Source organism: Heloderma suspectum, chromosome 1 (genome assembly GCF_057233095.1).
Source record: "Heloderma suspectum isolate Gila_16-S chromosome 1, 16-S_ref, whole genome shotgun sequence".
Taxonomy (NCBI): domain Eukaryota; kingdom Metazoa; phylum Chordata; class Lepidosauria; order Squamata; family Helodermatidae; genus Heloderma; species Heloderma suspectum.
The window spans coordinates 320,600,203-320,625,615 of NC_139458.1; the positions used below are offsets into that span (position 1 = coordinate 320,600,203).

General features: G+C 43.2%; 1 protein-coding gene across 1 annotated transcript in view; it reads right to left on the minus strand.

Annotated features, from left to right (window-relative positions):
* OSTM1 (osteoclastogenesis associated transmembrane protein 1) overlaps positions 1 to 15,725 on the minus strand; it is a 30,266-nt gene extending 14,541 nt beyond the window's left edge. The window contains exons 1-2 of the mRNA XM_084827229.1: positions 15,265 to 15,725; positions 8,306 to 8,420 (exon numbers count right to left, since the gene is read on the minus strand). Of these exons, the coding sequence (XP_084683355.1) occupies positions 8,306 to 8,420; positions 15,265 to 15,642 (493 nt within the window). The 5' untranslated portion in view covers positions 15,643 to 15,725. The remainder of the gene's footprint in view (positions 1 to 8,305; positions 8,421 to 15,264) is intronic.
* Between the last annotated feature and the right edge of the window lie 9,688 nt (positions 15,726 to 25,413).

Consider the following 25,413-nt stretch of genomic DNA (forward strand, 5'->3'; position numbering starts at 1 on the left):
TTTTGGGCAAGGTGATTGAGCGGGTGGTGGCGATGCAGTTGAAGGCACACTTGGAAGAAGCTGATCATCTAGACCTATTTCAATCAGGCTTCATGCCTGGGCATGCGACAGAAACGGCCTTGGTCACTTTGGTGGATGATATGAGGAGAGCTTTGGATAGGGGCGAATGCTCCTTCCTTGTTCTCCTCGACCTCTCAGCGGCTTTCGATACCGTTGACCACAGTATCCTCTTGGACCACCTGGAGAGGATGGGCATTGGAAACATCATATTATGGTGGTTCTGGTCATTCCTCTCCAGCAGGTACCAGAGAGGAGGTTTTGGACCCCTGGAGCCGCTCACATGTGGGGTGCCACAGGGTTCCATCCTCTCCCCGATGCTATTTAGCATCTATGTGAAGCCGCTGGGGGCTATCATCAGGAGGTTTGGGGTGCGGCGTCATCAATATGTGGATGACCCGCAGCTCTACCTCTCGTTCAAATCTTCACCAGGGTTGGCTGTGGAATCCCTGTCTAAATGTCTGCAGACGGTGAGTGGCTGGATGGGGAGGAATAAGCTGAAGCTGAACCCTGCAAGACCGAGGTAGTTTTGGTGGGAGACAAGAGTAGGTTGGGGGATATTGACCTGGTGTTGAATGGGGTACGGCTACCCTTGAAAGACCAGGTCTGCAGCCTGGTGGTCATTTTAGACTCCCAGCTGTCCATGGAGGTTCAGATGTCAGCCGTGAGCCAGACGCTGTTGTACCAACTCCATCTGATACAGCGGCTGCACCCCTACCTTCCTGACCATCTGCTCTCATCAGTAGTACATGCCCTGGTCTCCTCTCGTCTAGACTACTGTAATGCGCTCTACGTGGGGTTACCCTTGAAGACGGTTCGGAAGCTGCACTGGTGCAGAATGCGGCAGCTTGCCTGATTAAAGGCAGCCACCGGCGTGATCACATCACTTTGGAGTTGAAGGAGTTGCACTGGTTCCCAGTTGTTTTCCGGGACAAATTCAAGGTGTTGGTTTTGACCTTTAAAACCCAAGGTGTTGGTTTTGACCTTTAAAACCCTATGCAGTTCTGGCCCAGCCTATCTCAAGGAGCGCCTCCAGCAACACCAGACACGCTGCTCAACAAGATCAGCCTCGGATGGCCTTCTCTCTGTCCCATCAGCCAGGACAGCTAGGCTGGTGAGGACGAGGAAGAAGGCCTTCTCTGTGGTGGCCCCCACTCTGTGGAACTCCCTCCCTCGGGAACTCCGTCATGCCCCCTCTTTAATGAGCTTTTGCCACGTACTGAAAACTTGGTTATTCAGGAAGGCATTTGGGGTGGGTTAGGGTATTTTTAAATAATGTTTTAATGTATAATTTGACTGTTTTAAATTGTAGCATTGTACATTGCCCAGAGTGGCCGGGTAACCGGCCAGATGGACGATTAAGAAATTTAATAAATAAATCATTTCAGAATTATGCCTAAACTGTAAGAGGGGAAAATTTGCCTATTCCGTACATTGTTTCAAGGTAGTCCTGAGCTACTTCCTGTAATTATCCTAAGGTATTGCCAAGGAGGATCTTCGACACTTTTTTCTAGTGTCTTATTCTTATCTTTCAGATAGCAAAACAACTGTCAAGGGCTCCTTGGAGGGCTCTCAGTCTAATCCAGTAGCCAAGTCCAGACACAGACAAAGGGATTCTTTTCAAAGCTTTATTCTTCTTTTACAACTTAACAGCTCTACAGGTAGCAACTAGATCTGAGCAGCAGCATCCCTATGCCCTAAGTTAGAACAGTTGGTCCCCGTTTGAAAAGCAATTACTGGCAGACCCCTGAATATAAGGACTAGGGAGAATCCCTCCCCTTTTCCCTTGGATCCTCTGGGCGCAACCGTTCTTTGAGCGCCAACTGGGCGCTACGCCTCCTTTCCACGCTCTCCATTTGGCGCCGCTCTCTGCATCTGCGCCACGCATCCAATCAGTCTGCTATCGGTGCTGGGTCACTCCCTGGACTGCTTTCTAATCTAGGAATGTGGGTGGGAGGAAACTCTGTCAGCTGCGGGCCCTGAGAAAAAGGGGCGCGCTCCTCTCCCAGGAGCGACTGCTCTTCCTCCGAATCAGAACTACTCTAGGATTCTATGGGCTCAGTGTCCACCCTGACAACAACTATGTCACACAATTTGGGCAAGAAAAAGTTCCCATGTAATGGCTGCATTCACATGTAACGCTAAATACAAGGATGAGCCTCAGTGAGCCCTGGGCTTGTGTGCTCCTCCTCCCCGCTTTCTCATGCACAGTCATGAGGAGATAAGAAGTTTTCACTTCCGATTTACATGAAAGGCAGTTTAGTGTCACAGCCAATCCCTGAACTGTGGTCAGTCTTAATTATGGTTTGTTGAAACAAATCAGCTTCAAACCATAGTTAAGAGCAAGCACAACCTGTCCAGGTTTAGACATCAAGACATGGCAATTACTGTAAAATGGAAGCAAAAGCTTCCAGACTCCCCCTTGCAGCCACACTGGAGGAGGGCGAGTATGTGTGAGCACAAAGCTCACTGTAGTTCTTACCATACATATGATGCTAAATTGTGGTGTAGTGTTACATGCAAACAAGGTAAATTTTTAAGCCGTAATTTACCTTAAAAACAGCATATTCCCTTAGGGCAGTATTCAATGGTGTCATTCTGCTATTGCAAATGATGTTATGCAAGCAGAAACGTGATTCCAAACTATGCACAAGAGGAGAAACCACATAAAGTTACGTTTGCAAAAGCAAAAATGATTGCAATGGCATTTACGCTGCAGTCAGCAAGCTACATGAAAGGCAACTCAAGGCAGCATATTAAATAGCACTGTATTGATAGGCTTCGAGACCTTGGTGGCTGGGCTACAAAATTATTACCACTAGGCAGCACAGAAAGCATGCTAAAGTGCCTGAAAGTGACTTCCCACATTACACAGGAGCAAATCCACATTTGCCATTGAGTGTACAGTCAACAGGAAGCTGCAGCCAATCATGACTCCTGACAAGTGCAATACATACACAATTCACATTTTAGACAGACATTTGAAACATCTTCAGTGTACATATGAACAATTTGAGATGACCCTAAGGAGTACAGTCTCCCGAGAAGCAAAAAAAGGGGGCAGAAAAAAACTATCCCTGCCCCACCTCCCTAACCAAAGGATTCACTGAGTAAAACATTTCAGAACTGTCAGCATTTGGCAGCTCTTACACACAGCTAGCTATGTGTGTACATTAGGTCAAGTCACACAACATATAGCATTGTCATGTTCCTCTCCATCACCCCACTTCTAGAGCAAGGGCGCACATTGAGACACACACTATCAATACATTAATGCCAAAGGAACACAGCTCATTTGAATAGTTACGTTTCATGCAATTGCATGTCAGGAAAGGGACCAAACAGCTATTGAGTAAGTTGTGCTTCTGCATTATTTCTATTCTAAAACAGGACTCCACTGTGTTGAAAATTCAATCTGAAAAATGCACTTTGGAATCTTTTAGTATTTTCTACCATCACCTTTCATACTTGGCTGGACGAAAGAGACAGCAGGGCCCACTCCATGGGCTAGGCTGTAAGAGCAGCTACCATTGGGCCCCATCACACCCTGAACTACTTCCATTCAGCCTGGTCATTATATGATCTTCTATGTAACTTTAAGAATTGGAGCCAGAGTTTGTTTGTTTTCTTCTCCCCTCCTTGTCCCTTTTTCCTTTTATGATGTGTTAAGTGTCTTTTAGATTGTAAGCATGTGAGGTAGGGACTGTCTTTTTAAAAAATCATGTACAGAACTTAGTACACCTCTAGGCACTTTATAAATATTCATCTCTTTATATGTATGTCACTTTCCCACAAGATTGGGAAAGCGGCTCGCAACATACCAAATGAATAATAAATGTAACAATTCAAAACATATAGTAGGAACAATTACAAATAACTGTACTGTCACTCAGTAAATCTATAATGAAAATATCAATCACTTAATACTATACTGGATACAACAACAGAAATGAACTGAACTAATCCAACAGCTTGGAACTAAACAGGAGAGTGAATAAAGCCTGACACAGAAATAAAAACACACTACATCAAAGCCAAAGAGTTCTCCATTCCACAAAGGCAACATGAGATTCTCTACAATTAACCTACAAACTTTAGTTAGCAGCCACACCTCTCAGTTGGGACAGCTTTCTTCACAGCTCTCACCTGGGTCTCTTCTCTCAGTCCATCTCCATCTCTCCTCTGGGGAGGTAAAGATTGCTTGACCTCCTTCAAGCACCACATACACTCAGTTTTGATATTACTCAGGCTTTCTCCACCAAACACCTGTTCCAGCAGTCTTCAGTAGTAGACTCTGGGTAGTATCCAACATTAGTCCTATGTAAAGTAGACCCACTGAAATGAATGCGACTTAAGGCAGTTGTAACTAACTTAAGTTTCAATCATTTCAATGAGTCTACTCTATGTAGGACTAACATTGGATACTACCCTCTGTCAAGCTCTATGGTGGTGGGGTGGGGCAAGAGAGGTGGAAATGCTCAGCCCCTTGATTGATGGCAATCTCTCTCCACCAAGCACCTCTTAATGACAGTAGTAGTAGTAGTAGTATTTGCAGCCATATGGACCAGAAACTTTTAAAAAGGCACAGGAACAACCCCTTTCCACCCCCAAATTGGGGTTCCTGAGATTATTAGGCTTCCACAGGCCATATAATGCTACCCACAGGCTGGATGTTGTCCATCAGTTTCATTCCTATCACCGAGAGCCAGTGTGGCTTAGTGGTTAGTGTTGGACTGGTTGGGAGACCAAAGTTTGAGTCCTCACTTGGCCATGAAGCTCACTGGGTGACTTTGGGCCAATCACTGGCTCTCAGTCTCACCTACGTCACAGGGGTGTTGTGAGGATAAAATGGAGAGGGGGAGGAAGGTCATGTAAGCCACCTTGGATTCCTTGCAGGAGAAAAGAAGGCAAGATATAAATGTAATAAATAAATAGACAATTTGCAGCCCTCCGGATGTTATTGGACTCCAACTGCCATCAGCCCCAGCCAGTATGATCATCATCATAAAGCATGGCCAATTGTCAGGGATGATGTGAGCTGGAGCCAAACCACATCGGCAGGGCCACAGATTGCCCACCCCTGCACTAGAGGAAAATAAGTTATTGCTGGATATTTGTGCAAGTTTAAGACTTGTTCAACTCTTGTGCAAGACTTGTACAAATGTTTATACAGTGACTGATCATGGAGGCTGCTTTAAGTTTGAGACATCCTATTCCTTTCTCACTACATAGCTCTTTTTGCCTAAGGCTTGCTCCCCAATACATTTTGTTAAATAAACATGAAACAGGCTTCTGCATCCTACATGATCAGAAACAGGCTTCTGTATTCACATCTGATTGCACACATGCATCCCAAGCATTCATTCAGATCCTACTGAACTGACAGGATCTGTTTTGTTGATGCAGCAGTATAGGTATTGCACATGATTATAATTAATTTGGAGCCTGTACTTACTCAGCACAGTTGGAATCATTATTAGGGGAAAGCTTTTTAACACCCCTTTAAGAAAAAGCACAGGTTAAATCAGTTTTAGTCACCTTGGTACTAAAATGGACAAAGACCTGAGTTATTCTGTCCCGCACCCACGAATAAGGTTAACTGAAAACTGTATGTGTTAAAATACTGTGGAAGTATTCAAACCAAATCCAGAAATACTGATTGCACACAGCTCTCTTGCCTTTGAAGGGACTGATCCCAGTGCTGCAAAACACAACAGAGCTGGGGTTGATTAGGTTTGACCAGTTTCCCAAGAGAACAGCAAGAGAGATGGTAGAAGGGAGAGCCTGAGAATTAACTTTAAAAAAAGTGTATATCCACTTTCTCCCATAAAGATGGATCCAAAATAGTTAATATAAAAGCAGCCATTAAAACACCAAATTGCCATTAGGCAGAATTAACAGGAATAGTAAACACAAACACAAAAAAGCTAAGGCAGCAATTAAAAAAACAGTAATAGGGACAAAGAGGAATCCCACAACCAATAAGTTAAATTGTATTTCTGGTATTTCTACAATGCTATTCTGAAGACAAACAAAGCAATTTTCAAGAAGTTCAGAATATAAAAACATAGTAAACCATTGATATCCATACACCCCCTTCAAAGATTTTAATGCAAGTGTTAACAGTTCCCAGTCCCTTCAAATATCAGCACAACTCTGTTATTAATTATTATCAAGTAGCCCAATACTAGGGGCTGCACATTTAATTTTTAAAAAACCACTGCTCTCATAATAATACTTTTGAAGTTGTCCATCAAAGACCTGAATGAACAGAACAGACTTTGGTCACCTTTGGACACAACAATAAACTAGGAATTCTGGCATATTAAGCCACAATGTGAACAAACAACATGCTGGTGCATGCAGCCTGTTCACTCCCTTCTCGACCCTCCCTTCGTGCAAATAGGTAAACAAACCAGGCAAGGATAGCTTAGTGTGACATCTGAACTCAGGAATGTGCCTTATTGCACCCAAACAAGCCAGGATTATAAACCAGCTTTAAACCAAGGTTTGTTGTTGACTTACAAAAACTGTCTTCTTTGGGTGTCATAAACAATAACTCTGGATTAAGATGCCCCACTAAGCTATCCATGCTGGGTTTGTTTAACCATTTGTTCAAAGGAAGGAGAAAATATGCTGCGTGAACAAATATGCTGCTTGTTTACTTTGTGATTTAATAAGCCAGCATTTGGGGCTTACTGTTATGTGAAATATGTCCTATGAATGGCAAGTGAAGGCCCTGGAAGATCTCCTTTTAGGATAAATTCCATAGTCAGGGTACAACACACAAAAGCCCTCACTCTAGCCACCATCTGCCAGACCTCTCAGGCAAGTAAAGGCCATTTAGGAAAGGGCCTCCAATACGGATCTCAGCTGCTCATGTGGGAGTAGGCTGTCCTCCAGGTATCTGATTCCAGATCCTGGATTAAAAGGTCAGAATCAGCACTACCACTGTTGTTGTTGTTCAGTCATGTCCGACTCTTCGTGACCCCATGGACCATAGCACGCCAAGCCTTTCCATCCTGCGCTCTCTCCCGGAGTGTGCTCAAGTCCATATTCATTGCATCGGTGATGCTATCTAGCCATCTCATCCTCTGCCGTCTCCTTCTCCTTTTGCCTTCAATCTTTCCCAGCATCAGGGTCTTTTCCAGGAAGTTTTCTCTTCACATTTGGTGGCCAAAATATTTGAGCTTCAGCTTCAGTATCTGTCCTTCCAATGAGCACTCAGGGTTGAATTCCTTTAGGATGGACTGATTTGACCTCCTTGCAGTCCAGGGGACTCGTAAGAGTCTTCTCCAGCACCACAGTTCAAAAGCATCGATTCTTTGGCGCTCAGCCTTCCTTATAGTCCAGCTCTCACAGCCACACGTTGCTACTGGGAAAACCATAGCTTTGATTATATGAACCTTTGTTGGCAAGGTGATGTCTCTGCTTCTTACTATGCTGTCTAGGTTTGCCATAGCTTTCCTCCCAAGGAGCAAGCGTCTTTTAATTTCATGGCTACAGTCACCGTCTGCGGTGCTGTTGGAGCCCAAGAAAATAAAATCTGTCACTGCTTCCATTTCTTCCCCTTCTATATGCCAGGAAGTGATGGGGCCAGATGCCATGATCTTAGTTTTTTTAATGTTGAGTTTCAAACCAGCTTTTGCACTCTCCACTTTCACCCTCAACAAGAGGCTCTTGAGATCCTCTTCACTTTCTGCCATTAGGGTGGTAACGTCTGCGTATCTGAGGTTGTTGAGAATTCTCCTGGCAATCTTAATTCCGACCTGTGATTCATCCAACGCGGTGTTTCTCATGATGTACTCTGCATATAAGTTAAATAAGCAGGGTGACAATATACAGCCTTGTCGTACTCCTTTCCCAATTTCGAACCAATTGGTTGTTCCATGTCTGGTTCTTACTGCTGCTTCTTGACCCTCGTACAGGTTTCTCAGGAGACAGGTAAGGTGGTGTGGTACTCCCATCTCTTTAAGAATTTGCCACAGTTTGTTCTGATCCACACAATCAAAGGCTTTAGCGTAGTCAATAAGGCGTTATTTATATAAGGTAAGGGCACATGTGGGGAAAAAACTTTACTTATTCCTGGAACCCATCAGCTCCCATTCTCAAATACCAATGAGGAAACACGTTAAGGATCTATTTATTCCCAGCACAAGTAATTTGAAAATAAGCAGTCTGGTAAATATGCAAAGTGCAGTTAAGTATGCAGAAAGCAGACAAAAAAGTTGCCCGATGGAGTACTTACTTGCACAGTTTGCTTTTGTCCATGTGTCAGTAAAAAACCCAGACAGGATTACAACTATCTGGAGTCTATCTGACATCAAGAGACTTTTGGCACAGTGGTTACTCACAGTAGTGTTCTGAAAGGAGGAGAAAAAATAATATATTGTTATACATTCACATAAAAACATGTTCTTTAGCTGCACCAGTATGTAGAGGTCAAGGACAGATTATCAGATTTAATTTATTTTATCCAGCAGGAGATATGTGGTCACCTTTGCACAGATTGTTGTAACTCCAAAAATGCCACAGAATGTAGATGAAAATCCCTAAAGAAACACAGCATCATAGGGCTGGATAGAACTCAGGAAACCAAACCCTTGAATTCCAACCCCTATGCAACCGTCCCCTAAAGATCAACTTGCATCGTTTAGACCATGGCATGCCACAGAGAGGAGGAATCAAGAACTACTCCACGATGTCTATGGAGGAAACAGCTGGAAAGGACTCAAAACAGGTGAGCCCTGCAACAAGTTGCAGTGAGGTGAGAACCTCTCCTATGATCCCTTAACTTTGGGGGGGTGGGGGGAGAGACGGACACACAAAGAACACTACAGCAAAAGGAAGTAGTTAGAAAGTTGCTTTCAGTATTATAAGCTGCCTCAGTGTTAAGCAGCTACCATCTAAAGCAGGGGTGCCCTCCTGGTCTCCCAATCCATCCCTCCATGACTTCCTAGATGGCCATGCCCCCTTCCCCTGCCCCCAATTGTTTGCTGGTTTGCCAGGTTTTGTGCAGTTTTTCCCTCACTCTAGAAGGTTGAAATGCTTCTCCTAAGGCTTAGTTGATAGCAGTTAAGAACTTTAAGCTAAAATTTGATATTTTTGGCCCTGTCCCTTTTGCTGGTCACTGGAATGCTGCCCCCAAAAGCTTCGACCCTTGGGCTAAAAGAGGTTGTGCACCCCTGGTCTAAAGTTTAACACATGACCGTCGTCACCCTGTATTGTCTAATTTGGAAGAGCCTCTCCAAGGTCTCAGGCAGAGGTCTTTCCCAAATCTGCTACCTGAGATCCTTCCTTAGCACTGAACCTAAATCCAATGCATGTGCTTCGCCACTGAGCTACCGGCCCTCCAAAGAAAGCTCTATGAATGTTGCATGAGCAGAAATGTGGAAAGTCAAAACTTAACCACTGAACTGGGCTTACGAACATCAACACAGCAAAGCTAGAGCTGTAGCCTTATACCCATTTAATCCTGTAACTCTGGCCCATTACATCTACTAGAAGGCAGTTTTTTAAAGTTTGTGACTTCAGCTTAAGTGCTTGCCACATGAGCTGATGTTTGCCATCAAAGCAATTCCATTCCCCATCTCCAGGTGTCCCTGCTCAACATTCTACTTCCTAGATTTTTCTTTGCAGAAAAGCTAGTTGCTTGTTAAAGAGCTACCAACTTTCACACAGTTAATCCAGATGTCTCCTACTGTTCCACTGGCTGTAGGTCCACCTTATTTCATTTTAAAGCTTAACTTTGTACAAATACATCCATTTACTACGTATCACTCTCCAATTTCTGCTTTTTTTTCTTTTCTCTTTTTAGGGAGGTCTTTTTTTTGACCTTGAACAACCCTAGTTACTTCACAATACTGTTTTCACACTCACCTACCCTTTTAGGCCAAGCATATAAGCCATTATTGGCTAGTATAAAGGGAAAGTTACACAAATTTAGCATTTTAGGAGAAAAATGAGTTTTACAATCCCAAAACAAGGAAGCATTTTTGTCCAAGAAACATATAAAGATTTGCACTGGGACTTACAAAGGAGAATCTGAATTCAAATGATCATGTGACAAGACATACTGGGGCACATCTACCTTAACAGTGCAATTCTATATATATCTTCTCAGATGTTCCATTGTTTTAAATGGGGCTTACTCCCAGGGAAGTGTATAGGACTGCATCCTAAGTCACATGTTAGATGCATAAGAAACACCATACTAACCACTAACAATACTGAATCTTTCTTTTCAAAATTAGAGATGCACAAGTTATCCCAGCATGTACTATAAAAGGCCCAGGGTTATCTAAAGTACCACCTTCTTCCATATGAAGCTGAAGCTGCCCACCAGTGGAAAAGGGTCTCTTCACAATAATCTGTGTTCCGCTGCCTTCAGAAGTTAGACAGGGGGGCAGGGGGGACACCAAACTCCAGAACTCTCTCCTAAAATGCCTGGGAGAATAAAAAGGTCTTCACCTGGTGATATAAAGACCATAATATAGGCACCAGGCAAGCCTCTCCACAGAGCGCATTCCACATTCCATAGATGGAGTGCCACCACTGAAAGGACACTCCCTTTCATAGCCACCCACCTCCTTTCATTTGGCAGGGGCATCTGGAGAAGGGACTTAGATGGGAGCCTTATCATCTGGGTAGATAAAGATGGGAGGAGACGCTCCTTCAGGTAAACTGGCTCCAAACAGTTTAGGACTTTAAAGGTTAAAATCAGCACTTTGAATTGGGCTCAGAAATGGACTGGCAGCCAGTGCAGATGGCAGAGGACTGGCATAATATGATTGTATCAGCCAGTCCCCATTAACAATCTAGCCAACCCTTTTTGGACTAGCTGAAGTTGCCAGACCTTTTCAAAGGCAGCCATGTAAAATGCACTGCAATAATCCAAATGGGAGGTTACTAGCAGTGATGTGGGGTGGAAAGTTTTCTAGCGCTTTATTTTTCTGTGAAAAATTATTCCACTTTATAAGTTCATTTGTAAAAATAAATATATCCCAATTGCAAATACAGTATTAGGCAAGCTTGGCAGTTTCAAAGTTATAATTGTTTTTCAGGTGATTATCCCTAGCATACATATATGTCAATGAAATCCATCTATGTCTCAAAGTGAAATGGAACTAATATAGTGACAGCAAAACTGAAGGTGCCCCAGCAACCTCAGTGGACGACAGCTGAACTCTGCTGAAATAGATGAGCAGTTGTCAGCAATTCATGGACATTTATTTGGGCTGCTAAAATTAGTGTATCAACAGTTTTCAGTACTTTGGGGGGGGTTTCCTTAAATTTAAACGGTATGGGGGAAGTACATGCTATTGTCTTTATATTTCTACAAGCATTCCAGTAAAAATTTGACATAATATAACATTTTAATCACATTACGTGTGCTTTAATTTTTCCCTTCAAATATTTCCAGTCAAACACTTGTGATGTACTGGGACAAAAAGTTAACATGGGGCATTTTTTTTAGTTTTATTGTTTACTAAATACAAGTAAAATAAACATGCTAAATTAGATATCTCTAGGGCAGGGGTAGGCAACATGTGGCCCTCCAGATATTTTGGCCTACAGCTCCTATTAGCTCTAGCCAGTATAGTCAATGGTGAAGGATGGTGGGAGTTGTAGGCCAAAACATCTGGAGGGCCACAAGTTGCCCACCCCTGCATCTAGGGCATCAGAACATTTTCCAGTGCAAACTAAAAGATTTCCTATGCAATAACCTAATTTGCATTGGAAAATTCTCCAATTCAATTTTTTCCAACCCCCACCCCATCACTGGTTACTAGAGTATAACTAACTATTGCAAGGCTATCTCTGTCCAGATAGGGTCATAGCTAGTATATCAGCCTAAGCTGATAAAAGGCACTCTGAGCCAGGACAGGGTAAACACCACTCTGCGGGACAAATTACCCACAAACAGTATCTCCATCTTAGCTGGATTACTGGCCCTCATCCAGTCCACTACTCTGCCCAGGCACTGGTTCAGATCAACTGCCTCACCAGTATTAGATGAAAAGAAGAGGTAGAACTAGGTATTATCCACATACTGGTGACACCTCAGCTCACATCCCCGAACAACCTCTCCCAGCAGTTTCATGTAGATGGTGAAGAGCACAGGGGATAAAATTAAGCATTGTGGGACCCAATAGCAACACTGCCATGGGGCAGAGCAAATCCCCAGCACCAGCTTCTGGAACCAGCTATGCACACGGGAGCAGAACCACTACCTTGATTTCTACTTTTCCACTTCTAGACAAAATCTGTGCTGTCCTCAAAGGCTTTTAGTGGTATTCAGAAACTTTTTATAGGTATTGAATTTTTTTTAATCTTGGTGCTCATTTGTCATTTTATCTTTTGGAGTTTTAGTCATGTTTTTATTTTTGTTATTCACATTAAAAATATTTGACAAAAATATGATATAAATCCTGGAAACAAAAAACAAACAAAAAAGTTTCCTGGGTTCAAGTAGGAATGAGTGCAGGATGATACAAAAAGAATTTTTCAAATGGGCTGTACCTGGAATGCTGAATTTCTACAGTTTTCTTGGTTTGGGCAGAATTCAAATGTGTGACCCCCATTTGTATTAGTTGAATCACTTTCTCCTGTACGAGTTCACCATTATCTTAGACTCTCCTCTGGGTGTGCTCTTCTTCTGAGATGTGACAGGAGAGACTATTCAGTGGCGGCTCCCTGACTCTTTGAAACATCCTACCCAGGAAAGCTTACCTAGCACTGACACTGTTGTCATTCAGGTGCCATGTGAAAACATTTCTATTTTTCCAGGCATTTAAGTGGATTTAAAAAAAAAATCTTTAAGCATTTAAATAAGATTTTTATGGCTATTGTATCTTTTGCTGTTGCCCATTTTTTATGTATTTTGTTACTTTTTATTGCAACGTTTAGGTTTTATTGTTACATTTTTTGACTGGGTGGGATCTACTTCTTTTTTTTCCTAAACAAACATCCATCAAGATCCACCAACCTTTGGATTAAAGAATTCTGGACCCAGGACTTTGTTTTGAATACCAGAACTTAATGGCACTCACAATCCTTCTGCACAAAAATCCACTCCTGGTACCCCAAACTTCCATTTTAGAAATATAATTTATGGCAACAGGGCAGGAAAAGTTTAATTTTGTTTTTGCTATTGCTAAACAATTGGGAATTAAAAATCCTTGACGATCTACTGCAAATCACCCAGAGATCTACCAGTAGATTCAGGTCTACCTTGTGCCCACCTCTGTTTTATTATGGTTTTGTTAACTACCCTGGGAACTCTTGTATTTGAAGGGCCAGGGTATAAATTAAATAAAACGAAATAAAATATTCTACAGCGATACAGTCCTCCCAGGGCCATACCACATGCCTTTTCTTACTGCAGGTTCTTTGTAATATTGTATAAATTTGGCCTTACAGTAGGCTGTGTTCTTGCCTTACCTCATCTACAAATGAAGGTCTATATCCCATTTTAAATCTGATTCACCAAGATGTGCCTTCCACTGAAGAGGTCAAACCCCTTGGGTCTGACAGCAGAAGATACAGACTGCAAATATAAGGGAGTATTCCATTCTAAATCAACATTTTCCATGCATTTCTACTCTGAGTGAACTGATTTTTAAGCCACATGTGACTGAACTCCAGTGTGATGAAATTAGTCAGAACCATACTTATTTTCCAGCCACACCAAGACATCTCTTATTTCCTTTCAAGTTCCTGCTGATCCAATGCAATGAATGGCCTACTCAGAGGCCAGATTTGCACATAATGGCAGCAAACTGTGGGTTAATTAACCTACAATTTGCCTCAGTGCATTCCGCAGACTTTTTTGATTATTCAACTCTCAAAGAGTGGCTACGTGATGTTCGAACCCAGGCCCTATAGGTTAATGGTGGGTTAAACAACCCACAGTTAATCGAACTATTAAGTGCAAGTTTGCTGTGGATAGGAAAGTATGAGCGTGTTCAGATGACTACAGAGGTGGGTGGGGTAGGCTACCCCTGTGGCGAGGGCAGGGCCTCTACCTACTGCAGGGGAGCCCGCCACATGATCGTGGAACTGCACGGTTCTGCTAACCACCCCCCTCCACAGTTACCTGCTAGGTTTTCAGGCATTGTTTCCCTGAATCCCAGCGTCCCTACAGCCAAATTGGTCTCCTGGAGGCCACTCCATAGGAAAAAACACAACCATAGAAAATGTCCATGGTGGCGAGAGCATTGCCCCCATGGGGTAGCCACTCTAGCCTGCAAACCCCATGGTTCTGGCCCAAGAGTCCTCCACAACCTATTTTTTCATCCATGGAGCCTGCCACATGACACGGTAAGCCACACCAGTGCCCTTTAACCCTATTGCAGCAAGCAAATAGTGGGCATGGTTAGCGTGGGGTTAACTACCCCGCCTGACCTGCAAAAACACCCTCCAGATGCAACACTAACCCACTACAGGTAGAATTTTTACCCCACCCACAGTGGCTTAGCATTGCGTCTGAACAAGCCCTTTGTGGCTGCTGTGGCCCTCACCCGGTTTTTCCCCGTTTCTTCTCCCACCTTCTTCCCCAACCATTTGCAGAAAGCAGACATTTGGTTCTGTCCCACAGTCAGGGAGGATGCAGAGTGGCAAAGGGCGCAATTGTATGCATGTTTAGACAGAAACAAGTCCTACAACTCCCAGCATCCTGGCTGGGGAATGCTGGGAACTGTAGGACCTTATCCTGTCTAAACATGCATAGGACATAACAATATTTCCCCTTTACTACAGCTTCTGATAACTTTTGTTCTGGGACCGTGTTTCTAGACAGGCCAGAGACAGAGTCTTAACCCAGACATTGACTGCTTCACAGAACGCAACAGGCGTCCTCCTTCCAACACATCAGAAATATAATTTCCAGGGGGGTAGCCATGTTAAGTCTGTAGCAGCAAAACCAACGAGAGACTAGCAAATGCATTATGGCATAAGCTTTCGCGGAGTAGAAGCGTCCACTCCATCCGGTGCATTTTGATGACTGTGGACTGTAGCCCACGAAAGCTTACGTCAGAAGACAGTCTGTAAGGTACCGCAAGGCTCTTTGTTGCTTTATCAGAAATACAAGCTGAACTAGGAGCGGAGTAAATGTTTGATCTGGCTACCCTGCCTGCGCCCTTTTTTTTCCTCCAGGGCAAGAGAAGTCTGGCTCGGCTCAACATTCAAAGAAAGAAGCGCACGCACCCCCACGGCGCCAGTGATGTTCTCGAACCGCTCCCTGAGTTCCCGGTACTGGCGGTAGCAGTTCTGGCAGAGCGTCACAGGCCGAGCGCTCCGCACTAAGCAATCGGTCAGCCGGACGCTGCTGTTGGCGAAGCCCACCAGGAGTTCCCTGCAGTCCGGCTCCAGCAGGTCCCGCACGAGCCCCGAGCCCAGCGAGGACAGGTCCTCCGCCGCCGCCTCCAGCACTTCCAAGGGCAGAGAAGGGGCGCGGCGCCGGCCTCCCAAAGCCGTCCCTTCCCAGCCGCTTTGCAGGAAGAAGCCTCGGCTAGGAAAGAGACTCTCCCCAGCGCAAAGGCCCAGCAGGACGCCGGGTAGCACGAGGAGCGTGGCCGTGGCCATTGCTGCCGCCGCCGCCCCTGACGAGAACGACCAAGAAGAAAAGAAAGCAGCAGCTTCTTCCGAATGCTGCCGCCGCCGCCGCTACCAGAAGCGAAACATGGTCACGTGCAGCTAGGAGAAATGTTGTCAACATTCAGGAACTGGACCCGACGCGGCGTTTCATTGGCCGCTGGGGATTCGACGTTCGATGTGGGGCAGAGCTACAATGGGTATCCGGTTTAGCAGAATTCACCTGCGGAGCGCGTTGTAAGGCAAACAACTAATCTTTCTTTCGTTTTGTCGTCGACGTTGTTGCTGTCAGAGCTGGTTTTATGCAACAGAACTGCCTTATTCACAAGGGCTGAGTACGGTAGCAACCTCATGAGAGCAAAAATGTGCACACGTAAAAGCTTTGTTGTTGTTTAGTCGTTAAGTCGTGTCCGACTCTTCGTGACCCCATGGACCACACGTAAATGCTGCGAGTAAATACATGTAAAAAATACTAGTTTACAAGAACGCACGTTTCCGTACTTACCAATAAAATCTTATCTCAGGGCAAAAAATAGGGTAGGCTTAGATCACTGCACAGGGTTACTTACCCCATAATTTTCTAGTGACCTATATACAGCTCAGTCCTATATATTGTTGTTCATTCATCAAGTCGTGTCCGACTCTTCGTGACCCCATGGACCATAGCACGCCAGGCCTTCCTGTCCTCTGCTCTCTCCCGGAGTGTCCTCAAGTTCATATTCATTGCATCGGTGGTGCTATCTAGCCATCTCATCCTCTGCCGTCCCCTTCTCCTTTTGCCTTCAATCCTTCCCACCATCATGGTCTTTTCCAGGAAGTTTTCTCTTCCCATTAGGTGGCCAAAATATTTGAGCTTCAGCTTCAGTATCTGTCCTTCCAATGAGCACTCAGGGTTAATTTCCTTTAGGATTGACTGATTTGACCTCCTTGCAGTCCAGGGGACTCATAAGAGTCTTCTCCAGCACCACAGTTCGAAAGCATCAGTTCTTCGGCGCTCAGCCTTCCTTATAGTCCAGCTCTCACAGCCATATGTTACTACTGGGAAAACCATAGCTTTGATTATATGAACCTTTGTCAGCAAGGTGATGTCTCTGCTTCTTACTATGCTGTCTAGGTTTGCCATAGCTTTCCTCCCAAGGAGCAAGCATCTTTTAATTTCATGGCTACAGTCACCATCTGCGGTGCTCTTGGAGCCCAAGAAAATAACATCTGTCACTGCTTCCATTTCTTCCCCTTCTATATGCCAGGAAGTGATGGGGCCAGATGCCATGATCTTAGTTTTTTTAATGTGGAGTTTCAAACCAGCTTTTGCACTCTGCACTTTCACCCTCAACAAGAGGCTCTTGAGATCCTCTTCGCTTTCTGCCATTAGGGTGGTATCGTCTGCGTATCTGAGGTTGTTGAGAATTCTCCCGGCAATCTTAATTCCGACCTGTGATTCATCCAACCCCGCGTTTCTCATGATTTACTCTGCATATAAGTTAAATAAGCAGGGCAACAATATGCAGCCTTGTTGTACTCCTTCCCCAATTTTGAACCAATCGGTTGTTCCATGTCTGGTTCTTACTGTTGCTTCTTGACCCTCATACAGGTTTGTCAGGAGACAGGTAAGGTGGTCTGGTACTCCCATCTCTTTAAGAATTTGCCACAGTTTGTAGTGATCCACACAATCCAAGGCTTTAGCATAGTCAATGAAGCAGAAATAGAAATTTTTCTGGAATTCTCTTGCTTTCTCCATGATCCAGCGAATGTTGGCGGTTTGATCTCTAGTTCCTCTGCCTCTTCGGAACCCAGCTTGTACTTCCGGTAGTTCTCGGTTCGCATACTGCTGAAGCCTAGCTTGTAGGATTTTGAGCATAACCTTGCTGGCATGTGAAATGAGTGCAATTGTACAGTAGTTTGAACACCCTTTGGCATTGCCCTTCTTTGGAATTGGAATGTAAACTGACCTTTTCCAGTCTTGTGGCCACTGTTGAGTGTTCCAAATTAGTTGGCATATTGAGTGCAGCACTTTAACTGCATCTTCTTTTAGGATTTGAAATAGCTCAGCTGGAATACTGTCATCTCCACTAGCTTTGTTGTTAGTAATGCTTCCTAAGGCCCACTTGACTTCATTCTCTAGGATGTCCAACTCAAGTTCAGTGACCGCATTATCATGGCTCTCAGGGACATTCAGATCTTTCCTGTATAGTTCTTCTGTGTATTCTTGCCACCACTTCTTAATCTCATCTGCTTCTGTTAGGTCCCTGCCTTCTTTGTCCTTTATCGTGCCTGTCTTTGCACAAAATGTTCCATTGATATCTCCAATTTTCTTGAAAAGATCTCTAGTCTTTCCCATTCTATTGTTTTCCTCGATTTCTTTGCATTGTTCCTTTAAGAAGGCCTTCTTGTCTCTCCTTGCTATCCTCTGGAACTCTGCATTCAGTTGGATATATCTTCCCCTTTCTCCCTTGCTTTTCGCTTCCCTTCTTTCCTCAGCTACTTGTAAAGCCTCATCAGACAGCCACTTTGCTTTCTTGCATTTCTTTTTCTTTGGGATGGATTTAGTTGCTGCCTCCTGAACAATGTTACGGACCTCCGTCCATAGTTCCTCAAGCACTCTGTCTATCAGGTCTAATCCCTTAAATCTATTTGTCACCTCCACTGTATATAAGGGATATGATTTAGGTCATACCTGAATGGTTTAGTGGTTTTCCCTACGTTCTTCAATTTCAGCTGAAATTTTGCAAGAAGAAGCTCATGATCTGAGCCACAGTCAGCTCCAGGTCTTGTTTTTACTGACTGTATAAAGCTGCTCCATCTTTGGCTGCAAAGGACATAATCTGATTTCAATATTGAGCATCTGGTGATGTCCATGTGTAGTGTCGCCTCTTGTGCTGTTGGAAAAGAGTGTTTGCTATGATCAGCGTGTTCTCTTGGCAAAACTCTATTAGCCTTTGTCCTGCTTCATTTTGTACACGAAGGCCATGCTTGCCTGTTATCCCAGTGATTTCTTGACTTCCTACTTTAGCATTCCAATCCCCTATGATGAAAAGGACATACTTTTTTGGTGTTAGTTCTAGAAGGTGTCGTAGGTCTTCATAGAACCGATCAACCTCAGCTTCTTCAGCCTCAGTGGTTGGGGCATAGACTTGAATTACTATGATGTTGAATGGTTTGCCTTGGATTCGTACTGAGAATTGTTTTTGAGATTGTACCCCAGTACTGCTTTTCCCACCTTTTTATTGACTGTGAGTGCTACTCCATTTCTTCTAAGGGATTCTTACCCACAGTAGTAGATATTATGGTCACCTGAATTAAATTTGCCCATGCTTGTCCATTTTAGTTCGCTGATTCCCAAGATGTCGCTGTTCAATCTTGCCATCTCATGTTTGACCACTTCCAGCTTACCTTGATTCATTGATCTGACATTCCAGGTTCCTAAACAATATTGTTCTTTACAGCATCTGACTTTCTTTTCACCAACAGACACATCCAGAGCTGAGTGTCCTTTTGGCTTTGGCCCAGCTGCTTCACTCTTTCTGGCACTACTTGGAAATACCCTCTGCTCTTCCCCATTGGACACCTTCCGACCTGAGGGGCTCATCTTCGGTGTCATATCTTTTAGCATTGTGATATGTTCCATAGGGTTTTCTTGGCAAGAATACTGGAGTGGGTTGCCATTTCCTTCTCCAGTGGACCACATTTTGTCAGAACTCGCCGCCATGACCTGTCCGTCTTGGGGGGCCCTGCATGGCATAGCTTATGGCTTCACTGAGTTACGCAAGCCCCTTCGCCACAACAATGCAGCGATCCATGAAGGGGCAGTCCTATATCTACTTGGAAGTAAATTCCATAAAGTTAAATGGGACTTGCTCTGAGGTTCATACTTGCAGCCTTACACTCATAATCAGAATGCTAAAAGACTGTGTGTTTTTCGCTTTCCGTGGTTGCTGTTGTGGCTGAAGTGAAGCTTTGAATTTGTTTTTGTGGTTGTGGGAAACAGTGGTGGTAGTTACTCTGGATTAATGAGTTACGGATGTGATCTTGTGTATGCCACCTTATAGCAGTGGAGCAACCTCAACTAACATCTCTCCACATTAGTATTCTGATGGTGACCTCTTTATCACTGTGAATGAGTGGCCATGGACTTTAAGAAAAGAACCTTTTTGGCATTTAATGCCTAGGTCTAGGAGATAGTTTTCCTGATGGTCTCCAGAAGGTTACATCTCCAAAGCTAATGGGAGGGACAGAAAATTCCTAAATAAGGCTTCAGTTCTATGCACATAGGCTTGTAAATATGTCTCACTGAACTCAGTAGGATTTACTCCTAAGTAAACATACACAGAATCAGGCTGGAAATCTTCTGTACGCATGCTCCCATCAAGGTCAGAACATCATGTGGTCTCCTGTATATACAGGTATACAGATAGTATAACAAAAACATGAAAATCGTCAGGAAGAATTCCAGATCCATTATCCTTGTAAGCAAGTGTACAGTGGTGAAGTTGGGATTCTTTGCCCCAACGTGCAAGTATAAACTGATAGGATCTGAGCTAGCAGTGACTAACCAAGAAAGAGATCTAGAGGTTGTGGTGGACAGTCACTGAAAATGTCAACCCAGTGTGCAGCTGCTGTGAAAAAGGCAAATTCTGTGTTAGGCATAATTAGAAAAGTAATTGAAAATAAAACTGCCAAGATCATATTCCCCTTATACAAATCTATAGTGCGACCACACTTAGAATACTGGGTACAGTTCTGGTCACCGCACCTAAAAAAGGACATTGTAGAGTTGGGGAAAGTGCAGAAAAGGGCAACTAAAAGGATGAAGGGGCTGGAGCAACAATCCTATGAGGAAAGATTACAACTGCTGGGATTGTTTAGCTTAGAAAAAAGGCAAGAAAGGGTAGAGGTGTACTTGATAAGAGGTGTACAAAATTATGTACAGTGTGGAGAAAGTGGATAAGGAGACATTTTTCTCCCTCATAATAATAGAACCTGAGGTCATCCAGTGACCTGATTGGTGGGAGATTCAGGACAGATAAAAGTACTTCTTCACACAGCACATATTTAAACTGTGGAATTCACTTCCACAAGATGTAGCAATGGCTACCACTTTGAATATTTCTAAAGGAGAATTGGCCAAATTCATGAAGGATAAGGCTATCAATGGATACTAGTCCTAATGCCTATATGCTACCTCCAGTATCAGAGGCAGTATCCCTATGTACTCCACTTGCTGTGGAAGTTGGGTGGGAGGGTGCTGTTGCAATCATGTCCTGCTTGTAGGTTTCCCTTGGGCAGCTGGCTGGCCACTGTGTGAATGGAATGCTGGACTAGAAGGACCCTTGGTCTGATCCAGCATAGCTGTTTTTATGTTCTTATCCTCATGCCAAGAAGCAAATTTCCATGCGAAATCCATCTGTAGTTTGCTTTTAATTCAGTTGGTATTATGAATTGCTGACTTTTACTTAAAGTATCCAAATGCTTTTGTGGATGCTTTTCTGCAGCCAAAGTTTTGTAGAAGTTGTAGTCTTAAAGCTGCATAAACTGTTAATATCATACTCAAGGTCAAAACATGTCCTGGGTTTTGAAGTAGGGTGGCCAGGTGAAAGAATCAACAGGGCTCCTGCACCTTTAATAGGTTTCCTCTGGCCACTCTGTTTTGAAATCTTAAAGCTGTGGTAAGTAAGCAGAAGTGTAGGCCCTGATCCAGCTAAAGCTAACTGTGATTAACAGTACAAGCTAATGCACGTTTACTCAGAAGTTCCAATACTTATATAAGTGTGTGTGTGTGTGTGTGTGTGTGTATTGTTACATGATGTGCTCTAGTTAGACCCGTGTACAGCCTTGCACATGTTCTAATGAGACTCACACACCCGCTTATAAGGAATCTTTAGATATCGGCAATAGGGCGTCTATAGCTAAGAAGGCGATTCCCACCCAAAGAGATTAACACTCAAGACATGGTTGGAGAGGATAATGCCACAATGGCACATTTATTGGGGTTTGCAAAGATTCAAATGCACAAGCTAGTTTTGGGGAATTCGCTGAACAAATGGATTTAACACTTAAGACCAACTGGGGATGCTCCAGCTTTCACCAAGTTATGCTTTGGTGGGGAAATTAGCTGCATTCTTGGTGAAGGTGAGCTCCAGGCCTAAAAGCAATTTTCAAGACTATGGGAAGGAGTCTTCTGAAGGCTTGAAGCATGTACAGAGAGAGAGAGAGAAGGGAAAGAGGAGGTGGAGGCTACAATTTCTACAAAGAACCTCTAAAAGCAATATACCTTTCCTTGGGCTGAAGCCCTTTCCTGCAGACAGGAACTAGTGTGTGTTGCAATTCCTGGTCTCAGGTGAAGATGAAGGAAAGTAAAGCGCCTTGACTGTGGAGGCCAAGCACCCTCTGTTAGCACCTTGCTCTGGCAGCAAGAAGCTTAGCGATTTGAGTGTTTTCAGCATGGAGCCTTTCCTCTGGGAAGAGAGACTCTGAGTGATTTCAGCAACAGTGTGGCACCTTACCCCTGCAGGGGTGAGGCATCTAGTGATTTCAGCAGCATGGCCCCCACCTCTGGGAAGAGGGGGTCTCTGGACTGCCCCAACCTGAGGCTTCTTATACAGTTCAGAGAAAGGCAGTGACATCACAACTCTGATGAGCCAGACACTGCTCATAGGCACTAGAAAAGGTGCTGCTTGCTATGGGAGAAAGACCCAGTTGGCCTTCCATCCCGTATAGCAAAAGAGGGTGCTTGGGGATGATGGCTGTACTTGCTGGAAACAGAAGTCCTACTTACTATCTCTTATTTGCTTAACAAAATATGACCTTGCATCTTAATGACTGTCTTAAAGACAGGTGTCAAGGCTGGAGTTCAGCAATAGCATATTGCAGGTGGTTGACTAGGTAACTTACCAGATATCACTCTTGCTATCCAGCACATTCATGTTTTGCTCAATTTTGACCCCCACCTTTGCCTTTGGGGAATGCATTTTAAGAAGTCCATTAGAAACTGAATTGCTTGATCTAGTCTTGCATGTTGCTCTCAACCCCATACCTGTACCTTTCTCCTGCCATTGCTGAGGCTGGGAATGAAGACACCTGGCTTTTTGGCTGTCTCAAAATGGAGTCAGTACTGTTCACTCAAAAGAGCTACTTTGTAACTCTCTCTCTCTCTCTCTCTCTCTCTCTGTCTTTATAAATATATATATATATATATATATATATACACACACACACACATACACACACATATGTGTGTGTATATATATATATATGTATATGTATATGTGTATGTGTATATATATATATATATATATATATATATATATGTAAGTCCCAATATATGGGACATGACTTAGTTGCAACCATCTTGTTTCAATGATTAAAATAAGATTTCCAGTCAAACTTATGTGTGTGTTTTTACTCAGAAGCAGCCACCTTGTGTTTGCTTTGCATAATAAGGCAGGATATAAAGTTTATAATAAATAAATAAGCCTGTCCCACTCAGTTCAGTGGGGCTTACTCCCAGGTACATGTGCTGTCTTAGATGCAACTAACTTTAGCTGGTTTTGGGCCCTATGTAGCCATTGGCCACGACAAAGTTGTGAAAACATGTTGCCATTGTCATACATATGAATTCCTCTCTAGGTGTCAGCTGATATCATCAGATTTCTGAGATTATGCAACAGCAGTTAAAGTACCCCCCAGACCATGTGTGTTCTAATGTGGATGTGTAAAATATCAAAAATATGCAGATGTCATAAGAATGCAAAAAAAAAACCTTTTGGTGTAAATGATTTGACTTCATCTGTTCCAGGATGAATGTGTAGTGCATTTGTCAAATAAATGGCAGATTGTCATGTTACCACCAGATTTTTTGGAGCAGGACCCAGATGTTACAGAATTATCATATTTTATCTAAATTATAATTTGGGAAAGGGGGCTTTTTTAAAAATTTCCAATGGAAAAGGCATCTGTAGAAGCTGCTTCTTGCATTGAAATATTTACATATAATGTTCTTTGTAAACTGAACACAATGAAAATTCCATTTTAATGCACCTGTTGGCTTTTTTATGTTTTTAAAGAAAAAAAATAAGGGTTTTTTATTGGTGAAACAATAACAAGGAAAGAGTTCAGTTTTAATAAGCAATCATACTATTTTGAAAAGATTCTCTTGAAATAAGTTTACACAATTTTAAAGGAAGAAGATTCTACGTCTGAGCAATTTAGTAGTATGTCATTTCTAAGGATTCTGACAAGCTCCCAGTTGCTTTACTCATATGCTTCTAATTAAACCATAATTGGGCCATTCGTTATAAAATGAAAGAAAAGCTGTTATACTGGGTATCTTTTGTGACAAGGGAACAGGATGATCCTTCTAAAAAGAACAAAACAGTGTTGAAAAAAAGAAAAAAAGCATATGAGAGTGACTCTTGAAAGCAAAAAAAGAATACCAATCTTTGATTGATGTAAATTCAAGGCACACAATTTTAAATGATAATGTATGTTCCAAAAGCATATACACTTCTGAACTCTTTTTGAAAAACAGTTTGTACTGGCTCATCCACCATCTTCTTTGAGTAGTCATGTGCGCAGTCACAGAAAGTGACTTTTTGCAGTAATGTGCAGCTCATAAAAATTACTTACTCTTCATTAAACAAGATACTGGTCACAAGAACACATGCCATAGTAGGCCTATGCACAGGGAAAAAAATTAACTTAAAGCCTGTCTCAGCAGCTCAGATAGGTAGCCACCTCAGCTTAGGGCCTCAGATAGACAATGTGTTTTGCTTCAGATCCAAACACTGGCCTCCTTTTTCAAAGCCTTGGATGACTTCCCCATCGAGTGTAATGGGAATATCAACAAATGCCAATATCTAAAGAAAATTCTGGCAGAATTGGATGAAACTTGCAGGTGTAGTAGAACCTTCTGAAAGGATAAAGCCTGCCAAATGTCAGACAAATAGTTGCAGAGGTTAGGGAGTGTGGAGAATTAAAGTCTGAAGTAAAATATTGTTCAAATATGTTAATTGGAAAGAAAGAAAGTGTACTGAAATGTAATACCCACTTATAAACAACAGAAATAGTGAGAGGTGAAGAGGTCAGTGCTAACTGAAGCCTAATTGCTGCTATGTATACTAAGTTTACCTTAGGCAGCCCATTGCTAACACTTCCTACAAAGACCTTAGTGATTCACAGTTAGACCTGTTGGCTTATGCATTAGACATTAGAATTCAACATGTCAGGTTTTGATAGGTCATTTATTAACATTCTATTGAATTGGATTGGCTCATAGTTATAGTCCAATGAGCTGGCACGTTCTGAGGTAATTGTAGGCTATTGGTCAGAGGGTCCTTTCTGAAATGGTGTAAAAGGGCAAGTCACCAGGCTGGAGAAGCTTAACAGTGGAGACAGCTGCTGAAGAAGGAAAGCAGCTACCTGGGACTTGGCAGAAGACAAGCTGAGATCATTGAAAGCAGAAGTTATGAGAGTTAGTAGGAGGGGAAGACCGGAGGCAGTTCTCTGGAACAGCTTCTGGACAGAATGATAGAAGGCAGTTGATCTCAGAAAGCAGGAAGTTTTTAGAGGAGGCAACTGTGAGATCTGGGCTGTGTCCTGGACCTCAAGCCCCAGACCAGAAGTAAGACTTTAGGGAAAATTGCAGTAAGCCAGCCAGAGAAATAGCATCTCTCTCGAGAAGCTGATGGTCCACATTGTGAGTGGCAGCTGATAGATTCTACTTAATCCTGTATCCTTTCAACAAGTCCAAGACCAGAGGGAGAACTT